We start from the raw sequence: 12,083 nt of genomic DNA on the forward strand, positions 1-12,083 counted from the left end.
CTCTTAATTTGACTTCACTTTCTATTACTCATTATTTTTTTGCAAAGGCCTTAATTCCCCTCTAAAACATTTTAATTAAAACAGCAGTTTCTCAGTGAAGCACTACACGAGCAGATTTTGCAGCAACTTCAAAGAGACGCAGATGTTTACTGAATTTGGTGGGGTGATGTTTGAGGCTGCCTACTGGCAAGGAAAAATTCATAAACATCTCTGAGAAACATTCCTTTGGTAATGACAACATTTCCTTCTTATATTTTAGCAAGTCTAATATTTCCCAATCTCAACAGGCATATTTCATAGGCACAGGCATAAGCACTGCTATCTACTCACAGTCTGAGCCCTGTGGGATGCACTGCTTTGGGGTAAATACCTCCCAGTGCTGACACTTCAGGCTTTGGCAAAGGGTGCAGGAGGCCGTGTGTTAGTTTGCTCTCTGTGTGTCCTTTTATGGAGTATCAGGAGACTGGGAATAAGGAAACCAAAGTTCAGTTTCTGCTCAAATTTTCCACAGCCCTCCAGTGTGATCTTGAGGGGCCATTTAGGTTTGAGTGCCTCAGTTCCAGCGGGTAAAGGGGTGATAACATATCCTGGCTTTGGATGGACTTACCTCTTGGTGGCAGGGTCTATCTCCTAGTGCACCAAGGGCTTCCTAGCTTGAGAGGGGTCTTAGGGTTTTTTAAGTGCTGTTCAAGTAAAATTCGGAAATGCTAAGGATTTATTTTGAGGAGTGTCCCCTTGTGGCAGGTGAGGCTGGAGGGGGTCTGATGATCCCTGTGGGTAACCAGGCAGAAAGTGTTCCCCCTAGAAGTGAGATGATGGCACTAGGGGCACTATGGCCATGGCAGACCATGTCTAAAACATAGACTGGGGTTCAGGTGTCTTCTGTGATTTGGACGGGGGGGCTGTAGCCAGAAAATACATGGCCTGTCCAGATGGGACACCAGGGAGGCTTGTCTCTGCATGCTAAGATCTACAACTGGTGGTGAGGCTTATGCTCCTTTCCATGCACAGAAGAACCACAAAATGTGTAAGGTTGGAAATGACCTCTAAAAGGGTTAACCTTGCCATCTTCACCACTAGACCATGTCCCCAAGGGCCACACTGAGACTTTTTTCCAACACTTCCAGAGAGGGTGATTCTACCTCTTTCCTGAGTAGCCTGTTTCTTCCCTGGATATCTCTCACTCATCTCTTTTTGAAGGGCAGATAATAGAATTGCTTGGAAACAGCTTATCCCCTTCCACTGTGAGCATCAGGCAAAGACCAGCATGGAAAGCTGGCGTGGGGTATGGCGTGACACGTCATGTAGCTGCTTTAACCTACAGTGTAATTACAGTGACAATTTCTGCCTCTTGACGCATCAGGATTGAAGTGGTTGCCCTGAAGGAGAAAGAAAGTTAGTGGGAGAATTGCAACCAAATCTAGGCTGGGAAGTGCAGCACTTCCTCTGCACTGGATTAAAAGTGATCAGCGTGGCCAAAGGGGTCCTGTGAGAGGCAGGTAAGCAGGCTGAAAGAAAATTGGAAATATTAAAGAAATGAAGCTAGACTGGATAAAACTAGTTTTACAATTCCCTATTCCTCTTTGATTTGGTAGCATTAGGTGGACTCAAGGGTAGATTGCGCAGACTTATGCGTGACAGCAAGACACTTTTCCACATGAATAACCCCCCTGGAATTAATTGGACCGCTCACAGAAGTGCCTGGGAATGTGAACTAGGCTTGTACATTTCAACCCTCGGATCTGATCTTTCTTCAGCAATGCAGAAGCCAGGCTGCCTGGTGAACAGCAACAGCTCAGCTAGAAATGGGAGTTTGAACCACTCACAGTGAGTGAGTCCATGTCTCTGTGGACACATCTTTGCTGGGGAGCATCTCAGCTCAGCTCAGTTCTCCTTGGTAAGAAACATTAAACTGAAGGAAACTACTCCTGAAATGAAAGCAGGGCTCAGCCACAAGTTTGTGCTTACCACAAACTGCCATGTGTTTGCTGTGCCAGGCAATTGCCCACGTGTCTGCTTTTAGCTGGTGGCAAATGCTCTTAATTTGAATTAGCCTGACCTGCAACGAGGGAAACTTAAATTTAGGTAGTTCTTCCATGTGTGCTGTGGGATAGGAGCACACAGCCAGGCAGTCCCCTGTGTTGGGATGTGCCTGAGCATTCAGGGTGTCCACAGAGGCATTTGCTCCAGCTGAGGTGCTTGTTCACAGGTAGCAAATGGGCTCCCGACAAAGCAAACCGTATGCAAAATTCCCCTCATGTGTTGGTCTGGGAAGAAATAGCTTTGTTGTTGTTTCAAAGAACTAGTGAGCCAACAATGCAAAGCTTTGGAGGTGGTTACTGGGTTTTTACTGGAGTCTCTAAGAGCTATACAAAGTCTGAAGACATTGTACGTACAGTACATCTTTAATAAGAAGGGAGCTCACAGTCTACCAAACTCTGCCAAATAAACTTTTAATACATACTGTACTTCACTCAATAGTTGTCCATCTCTTCTTCGTGGAATATCTAACAGCTCTAAAAATATTTTCTTGGAAGAGGATAGAATTATCATCATTGTTATATATCAATCAAGTATGGTTAATGAAGCAAAGCCAGCATGCTAGTATTGCACAGGGGGAAAAGCCTCCAGAACACAAAGTGAAACAACAAATGCCCTCAAAATTCTGCCAAAGGGAACAGGAAGCTCTGGATGCCGCATCAGTAGGATTCGTGTAGCTCTTAGGCGTCCTTGTAACGCAGAAGGTTTGCTTTGCCTCTTCTCTGCCACATTTCTCTCTCAAACAGGTAGGGAACTTCCAGACCATTACAAAAAAAGGGAAAAAAAATTATAGCAGCTGCAGCAAAGTGTGGTACTATTCAATTTCTTGAAGAGTGAGGCTTTTATTTCAAAATATCATATATTAATATATATATATTTCTATATATATATATACTTTAACTGGTATAAAGTAAATTGTAGATCCAAACTTATACTGTTGTTTGTACTTTGCAATCTCGGAAACTTTAGCAAAGGAACCATTTTCTTCATTTTTTTATTTTCAGCTGTCAAAAATCAGGGGCAATATTTCCACCGAATCCTTTCTTTCGCACAGTAAAGCCACTGTTGTTCTCTGGTAAACAGTCAAAGTGCAAATAAGAAATCCATTTGGCTTGTAAATGCTGAGATGGTTTTAAACTTTCAATACTTTGTCCTCATCCATCAGCAGGGCTTTCACTGTCTCCATGCAGACGCAGCTGCTCTGTTAAGTCCTCGGGTGGATCTGCAGTGAGAAAGTGCAAAAGAGTCAGTTATATAAAATATGCTATTTTTTTTTTAATATATTCCTGTGGGAAAGAAAGACCCAGGCTCTGTGGTATAAGGGTGAGTGATATAGCTGAGTTTAGATTGCAGTTCTGGGGGGGTGGGTGTGTCTTTTCTCTCAGGGCTGCAAGAATGTAAGGACAGGCAGAAGACAGACCCTGAGTAAGCTCCTGCCTGTGCCTTGGGAGATGCTGGATGTGCATCAACCACTTGGGTTGGTGGTGCAGGAGATCATAGAATCCCAGAATGTCTTGGTTTGGAAGGGAGCTTAAAGATCATCTCATTCCAATCCCTCTGCCACGGGCAGGGACACCTTCTACTATCCCAGGTTGCTCCAAGCCCCGTCCAACCTGGCCTTGGACACTTCCAGGGATGGGGCAGCCACAGCTTCTCTGGGCAACCTGTGCCAGGGTTTCCCCACCCTAACAGGGAAGAATTTCTTCCTGATATGCAATCTAAACCTACTGTCTCTCTGTTTGAAGCCATTCCCCTGGAGCAGGGGAAGGGAATGAGCTGGTGCCAAGGTGTTATTTGCTGCGGGATGAGATGAGCAGAGGCTGTGAGGAAATGTGATGCTCAGGTGCCTCAGGGAACCATAAAATGCCCTGCATTTCTCTGAATGCAAAATGTATGGAAAACCAAGTGTTTCTCTGGAAATTGGGGGCTGGGTGGGCTGTAGTGCAGGGTGCAGGCTGTGAAGCTGGAGAGGTGCTTTGAGCTGAGCTGCTCTGCGAGTCCTCAAGTGCTCAACACTTTAATATCCATCCTCCAGATTATCAGCAACATCCAGCCTGGTGCCAGTTGCTCTGGCGAAACGTGGTAATGGGATCTCCAGGCAGGTCCTAGAACAGCTCCAAGGGCCCCATGTTTTTAAGCAAAGCATTGAAAGTTATATTGTAACGTTTAAAAAAAACCCCAAACCAACCAAACAAAAGGAGTGACTAGAGATTAAAAGAAAAAAAAAAAAGCATTGAAACTGCTCCAAAAATTGAATGACAAAATGATTTCTTTCGGTGTTGTTTGTCACCTGCCTTACCATCAATAGAAAACAAATTGATTTACAGAAGCTGTGAGCTTTATATCTTTGGCCTTAAAAACATAATTAGTGAGCTATGCGAAAGGACTAAACACAGAAAGAGGATGTGCTGGCAAAGACTTCACTGGATATGTTGTCCACCTCCTTCTGACATTAATCAGTATTAATCACTCTAGAAAATTATACATATTGTGTATATACATGTATTCATAAATATATCCACACACACATGCTTATATGTGATTTATTGTGGGCCTGGAGGAATACACTAATGGGTATTTTAATCCTGAGATTCACAAATGTGAATGTTTTCCTTGTCAGGACAGCAGCTGCCCAACATAAATGTATTTAGTGTAAGGAAAAGCCTTCATTAAAACAGTTTACAGCCTATGCAGACTTGCTGTAGCTTTTTGGCTCATCACCACAGATATAACTAGGTTGTGGACTGACTTGTCTTGTTTTTTTCTGCTTTCTTAACTTCCTTAACTACATAAATTAGACACACATGGCCCAATCTTATGGCCTGGACTGTGGTCAGTACAGATTACACTGTACTCTCTTTCTCTGCTGCCATCTGAAATGGCAAAACTAAGGAAAAAAAATGTCTGTTCAGGATCTGATTGCTTCCACTGCTTTACATTTACGTTGCCAGACTTGACACAGCGGTACAGATTCAAGCAAAGTTTCAGGGACTAAGAAGTAGAATTTTTGCTCAGAAAATGCAAGAGACAGTTGCTAAGCGCATCATGTCACGTTGCCTTTGTCAATTGGGTTCTGTAATGATATTTTAAAGCAACAAAGCAAAATTCTACTGGAAGCAGCACCATAAGGTACTCCCCTCACAAGTTAATTAAAATAACTCCTGTGGGTAAATGAAGAAATATTTCTTTTCAGTTCTGAGCATTCACTCTGCAAGTATTTAATTTAAATGAAATACAATAATGCATACTGAATAGATTGGACCATAAATCTGCATATTAATGAAGCTGCTAAATTTCCAGCAATCACTTCTATCGCCTAAAACTAGTTTATATGATGAGGACTGGGGGAGTTAAGAGTAGGACAGTTTGACTTGAAAAAAGCAAATGCAATTCCTAAATTATATAACTTTCAGACAGAGTGCAGAAGGAATGAATTATTGCATAAGATCCTTCATGTTGCTTCTTACTTCTTTGACATCCCTTTCTTCCATTTTAATTCCCCAATTCAGTGGGAAAGGTGTTGCCTCAGTGGAAAGGACATGTAGTAAGTTTGTGTTTGGGGATTTTTTGACTGCACTGCAAGGCCACATGCATTAGGGTACAACCTTCCAGCGGTTCTGCACTGTGATAAATCAGCTGAGAGCACAGAAGGATTTGCAGCCACAACAGTGAAACTGAGTCATGAAATCACAGTTCCCTCCATGCTTTCTTTGTGTTTCTAGGAGGTGATAGACAATATGGATCCTGCTTTTGGGGGTCACTTCCTGCCTTCTGCAAAGGAAATCCCCTAAATTAGCAGGTACCCCAATAATTTAATGTTTTGTTGTGATCAGCCGTGCCAGGAGGCTCAGCTCAAGAAGCTGGATGTGAAATACAAATCCTTCCTCTTAGTGTAGATCATATGGAGGGAAAGAAAAGAATTCCGATGGCATGGGGATCAGTTAGGATAAGATCTCTTTCAACAAAAAGCCTAAAAGACATGAAAAATGACTAGCACTAGGATTGCAAAAAAAGGAAGAAGTCAGAAAATCATGACCCTAAGCATGTTCCTGTGAGTCAGCAGCTGGGTATGAGTATGTAGAATTTCTTAGTAAACAGGGAAAAATGTTTTGAAAATATGCCCTTTTTTTTTTTTTTATGTTTTTTTTTTTTTTAATTGGCAGGTTTCAAAAGATATTTTCCACTTCATGGAAAATTAAAATTTATATATTTATAAGACATACTTTGAGTTGAGAATTGTGTAAATTTCTTGGAAAAAAAATTCAATTGTGGTATGAAAATAATTAAAACTGTTAAATACAGGTATATTTGTCAGTTTTAAGCAAACGGTTGCGAAAAAAATCTCACAACGAGAAAGAAAAGCTAAAGACTATTTTTGAAAAACACTTTTATTCCCAAGGCAATGTCATAGTGGGAGAAGTTTAGGCAGCTCATTCACACTCTCTGTCTTTGCAGCCCCATCTGTGTGTTTTCCTGGCATTGTGTGGTGAAAGCTGTCATCTCCTGTTGGCCTGTGTTACCTGAACCCTCAGCATCACAAGAACATGTCACTAATGGGTTCATGGGGCTAGAGCTGCTCTGAAGTAAGACCTGAAATGCAGACAGGGAGTCGAGTCCTCTGTCACATATCCCTTGTGCAGCTGCTAACACAGATGTGGCCTGGAACAGGCAAGGAAGGGATGTAGGAAAATATTCTTCCCTTCAGCCACCAGAAAGGGATTCAGTGAGGGGCACTAGGGGTTTTTCTTTGAGGTGAAAATGACTCTTAGAAAGTGGCCTGGCAATTCAGCAGCTCCAGCCTGCTGGTTACTGAGCCTGGGTTCACCTGACCAGCCTGGTCCATCTGAATTTTCACCAAATTATGGCCAGAAGCATCGAGTGACTGGGGAGGTGTGCAGTGATCCTTAAGATTTTTACAGCAGACACGATGATGGAACAGACATAGGCAAGCAATCATTAGTGATTCCCTTTCCTAATAGGACCTCCTGGGTACAGACAGAAAGCCAACTTACTCTGGTGGTCTTGATTTTATTGCCCGTCGCACACATCCACCCGGAATTATCAGGCAACGTCTTACATTCCTCTCCTTCTAGGCAGGGCTCCATCTCACACCACCATTTCCCAATCACTATAGAAGCTGAAAGAGAAAAGATAATGCTTGCAACTGCGTTACAATGAACAAATCTAATTAAATAGTGTCTCAGGGGTCTAGCACCGCGTTTAAAAGGCAGAGCATCCCTTCAACTGAAGTTTAGTTGTGAGGATTTCATATTTAATTACTTCTTTGGCATCCTGCATTGCCTAAGACAGTGCAGTGCTTTCCACAGCCTCCTCACACATGAGATCCAGTCTGTTATCGTGCTGTGACTGCAGGGGAAGCTGTGATGGCAGCAATGCTGCTGCAGACCAAAGGACCATCCACCCTAACAGCCTGTCTCTGTGAGTGCCAATCTGATCCTTGTGGACGTGTATAAGTACAAGGCAAGTCTAAAGAGATTTTCCTCAGAATATTCTCTGGGTCTCCAGGACTTGTGGCTCAGGCTGCTCCAGATAAAACTGTGTCTGCTTTGCTTTCAATACTTGCAGCTGTTTTTTTTTTTTTTTTTTAAACCACAAATCTGTCCAGAATGTTTTGAATCCATGGAGACTTTTAGCTTTCCCAGCATTCCATGGCAGGGAGAGTCACAACTAGAAATAGAGGGCAAGGTAATACCGAACAGTAGCAGAAGTTGTTTGTTGAAACCTGATTATGAATTTTATAGGAACCATATTATCTCAAGCAGTAACTTTTAATTTCCAAATATTTAACGTTGTAAATAATGACAGTGTTTGGACCTTGTTGTTTGAATTTAATTGGCACGTATGTTTACAACCTTGAGTGCACCTCAATGAAGTTTCTTGCCTGGGAATTGGTATCTGACTACATCCTTAACTGTATCTTAATGACATTTTTTGTCTGGGGATGGTGATAAACTTTAGCTCACCTTGCAACTGTGACTAGTTAGAGTGAGAGTGGCTCTGTCTGTGATTTGTTTTCTCTGGGAAGAATTAATTTCATGGTTGCACTCGGGAAGCCTGTCAAAGCTTTCTGCACATTCACTCAATTAGAGATGCTTAACCCATTCATATCACCCCACATGGCTGCTTCAAGCTCACAAAATACCTTGGAAGCAGCTGACTACCTTATAACACACCATTCAGCTCTGGAAAATGCCCTGTTGTGCATGCATTGATTTAAGGACATTTCAGAGTTTATAATTAAATTCTTGAATATAGAATTGAACAGAATAGTTCAGTTGAAGAGGCCCTAAAATGATCCTCTATCATTCTGTGTTGTGTTCCTGGTTCTTCCCACAGATTATACCTGATTTTTATCATGTAATGTATCATTTATCCATAGATGCAACACAAAAAAGAAGCTCTTTGCACCTGTGTTTGGAAGGCAGCTTAATGATGCTATTCACACACCTTTTTCAGAAGGGTATCATTAATGCTGCTAACAGTAGAGAAAAGAGATGTCTCTCTTTGCTATGCGTGAAAAGGCACGAGGGCTGAGTCTGTGCTCTAATAATTGACTGTGCAGTGGGCAAACTGAAAAACCATATCCTGCTAAATACTGGCCTTCACAGCAATCATCAGAGCAGAGCATCCTCAGGATGCGTGAGAAGAATCCTGGGCTGTGGAATCAAAAGTGATGATCGTAATTATTTACTGGTAGCAGTGCCATAGGATTAAATAACCATGGAGAGGGATCCTCCAGTGCTGGGTGCTACAAACCACAAACCTGAACACCCTGGCCTAGAGGGTTTACAATATAAACCAGAGATCTGACATGAATACAGACTGAGAGGCAGCATGGAGAAGCAAAGCTGTTCATGGCAATTAAAATGATCTAACTGCTTACTGACGCTGTTAAATGCAGCCCAAGATTTCGGAGCTTGCCCTTGAAAAATAATCAAATGCAAAGTAAGCACCGAACCTTAATGGCAAATGGCAACTGCTTCATGTAATGGTGTGCAGGTTTTAGTATATACAAACATACCTTATTTATTTATTTATTTATTTATTTATTTATTTATTTATTTATGAACACAGTGCAGTGCAATCACAAGGAAGCCCACCTGGGCTGGAGACCAGGCTCCTTTTATAATGGGGGAAACTAAGGCCCTTTGCAGATCTAAAGCTCTTTTTTGTCTTTGTCTCTAATATGTAAGTAGGCAAAATCCTTTGTAAGTCTGAAGGACTACAAAGCTCACTGTGGTCTTGTCCTCAGCCCCATGCTGTGGCAGGGACATCCAGAACCCAATGAAAATTACTTCCTTTGAGTCTTGTGTTAATAGGTTTTCTCTTCTATTAAGAGCTTCTTAGTCTTTAAGACCAGTTGTCCTTCTTGGGCACTGTCGATGAGTTCTATTTGATTTCAAAGTTTTACACCTCCAGCTCTGTTCAAAGAGGGAGGGAAAAAGCTTTAAAATGAATCACAGTTTGCAGCATTTGAGATTTGGGTCCACCTGTACGAGGAGGGGTGAACTTTCCCCAAGGAATATGATGCAGCTTCTCAATTTTTAAGTTATTTCTCTCTGAGATGTGCTGAGGCAGTTGTGTGTGAGAGAGAATTGCTCAAGTGAAGATGCTTTCCCTCAGGCTGGTTTACACTCAAGAACTCCCAGATCCTGAGGAACCTGGGCTTCTGACCTGAACTGCTAATTCTGGATGAGAATTCCAGATTCCCCTTAGTCACCAGGCAGCACAGGCTGTGAGTGCTCACATCATGCTGGATTAGACACTTGTAACGTTTTGGAGTGGTTTTCATTGTGTTCTTCTCACTGTCTGGGGAATACATGAAGCACAGAGTTTCTTCATGCAAGGTTGAATTGACTGACACAGATACCCTCAGCCATGGGGAAAGAAAAGCCTTGGTTGCTCCTGCTTTCCTCGTGTTTTGTTTTAGTTAGTTTCCTTTTGGCTGTTTGTTGGGTTTTTTTTAAATCTTTGTTTGCAAAGCTATAGAAAAAATTGATCAAAATATTTGATGTATTTAGTCTGCATGGATTAACACAAAAAAGCATTTGGTTGAAATGGCATTTGCTAATCATGTGCTCCAGAGAAACATGCTACAGATAAGAAACCTCAGGATCAGATTGAATATAGGGAAAGGGGAATAGAACAGCTTTTATTTTCTAGTGTTTACACAATTCTATTGCATTTTAAAATACATTTGTTTCCAAACATAATGCCCAAAGCCTTAGGCGAGTGCAGGGAACTGCCAGTTTAGGTTGGATTCAGTGGGTTTCAGCCTTCAAAGCTCATGAGAACCTTTGCAGGTTGCACAAGGGTAGTGACCGTGTTTTAACTTGCTCTTGGGCAGCACCTGGAGCACAAAGGTTTGATGCATGAAAGAGCTGGAGGGGGATGTTCTCCCCCTGAATTTCAGTAACAGTGTATTCTATTAAGGGGCAGTAGAAATGCACTGAACAACTTCAAACATCTACACCTGAAAGGTCAGAACCAACATGGAAACACCCATTATTCCATAATCTTCCCCTCAGATCAAGCCAAATTTGGAATAAATACATAAAAGTTTTGATTAAAACTGCCTGTTGAAACTCCTGAACTTGCCATGTTGCACATTTATCAGTCTTCAAGTTCTTGCACTAAACTGAAGCTACTCAGTTGTTCAAAGCCCTCTAACAGGTGATTACCAGGACATGGACAGAGAAAATGTGTGCACACACATCCCAGAGACTCACAGGCACTTGCTTTTGTCGTGTTTGTTACCCCAGTGTGCGTAGAAAATGCAAAGACTTTTTTTTTTTCCCCCGATAAAATTCTCCTTTTACCTTTCTGCATTTGTATTTAGGAGATTGCTTTAACAACGTGACCAACTCCATATGACAATAAGTATAAAGATGTTATATTTAACAATGTAACAGTATGACAGTCCTCACAGAGTAATAGATAACTTTAATTCATGTTTATGGAATACCCTGAAATATGAAAACAGAGCAAAGTATCATCATGCATTTTTCAGCAGTTTAGGGGGAACATGCTATGTATTGAAATGTTCCAAGATTGCTTCTGCAGCTGCCATTATGAAGCCACAGCAGCTCTCTTTTTGCCTGTGATAAAGTGTACACATTTTGTTTGTATAGAAATAGAATACAAAGGAATGGAGATATTAGATTGTGCTTCCTCCTGATTATGGGTATCGTGTTACTCCAAGGAATAAGAAGCAGAGTTCATTTTCAGAACCAGTATGACACTCATTGCAGGATGGGAAAGTTTCCACTGTAAGTGTAGAACATTCCATTTAAATCTAGTTTCCACCATCAAAGATTGATATAAATAAAATCTAAATAGAGAACACATTTCACAGATGTCAGAAGTGAAAAAGACTTTGTCAGCTTAATGAAAAGATATCAATTTTCTCCACTTTATTGGATAAATTGTGTGTCATTTTCTAAATGGATTAGATTAAAGGAAAGTTCAAACTCCCTGTGAGAGACTCTTGATCTGATGGAGATTTTGGCAATGGCGACAGCGCAGAGGTGGGTAAAGTCTTTCAGGCAGTTTTATTTTTTTCAGAATAAATGGATATAAACTAGAATGAGAGAAACTGTAATCCTGTGCTCACCTATTCCTTATAAAACAAAATCCCAGAGAACTGAATGAGACGTAGTTTCTTTTACTTTATTGGGACGCCACGGGGAGTGGGATGGAGGTGAGAACACACCTTCTAGGAGGATGAGAAAATTGTTCTGAAAGAGTCATATGAAGGGCTATGTATTTCATAAACAGACTGAGACAGGGGCTACTCTGGGAGCTGTAAAGCAGTAATCTGATAAGTTAAAGAATACAAATCCAAAACAAAAGATTTCAGGTTGAATATTGCTATCTAGGAGAAATACAGGATGTTTCCTACAGGGAGTCCACGCTATCAAACTCTCTGCTTTAATTCAATCTTACTCAATTTTGGAAGTATCAATATAATGCTCCTGCAGTGTAATGCTTTGCTGCCTTTGATAACAGCCCTCTCATAGCTC

The 12,083-nt window shown here is 41.4% G+C and overlaps 1 protein-coding gene across 1 annotated transcript in view; it reads right to left on the reverse strand.

Moving 5' to 3' along the window:
• Positions 1-2,389: 2,389 nt before the first annotated feature.
• Positions 2,390-12,083, reverse strand: part of TAFA1 (TAFA chemokine like family member 1) — a 214,656-nt gene continuing 204,962 nt past the window's right edge. Inside the window, exons 4-5 of the mRNA XM_027895138.1 lie at positions 7,053-7,177; positions 2,390-3,262 (exon numbers count right to left, since the gene is read on the reverse strand). Of these exons, the coding sequence (XP_027750939.1) occupies positions 3,245-3,262; positions 7,053-7,177 (143 nt within the window). The 3' untranslated portion in view covers positions 2,390-3,244. The remainder of the gene's footprint in view (positions 3,263-7,052; positions 7,178-12,083) is intronic.

The sequence above is a fragment of the Empidonax traillii genome, unplaced genomic scaffold (assembly GCF_003031625.1).
Source record: "Empidonax traillii isolate 1590-97213 ecotype Southwest subspecies unplaced genomic scaffold, ASM303162v1 scaffold450:size721730, whole genome shotgun sequence".
Taxonomy (NCBI): domain Eukaryota; kingdom Metazoa; phylum Chordata; class Aves; order Passeriformes; family Tyrannidae; genus Empidonax; species Empidonax traillii.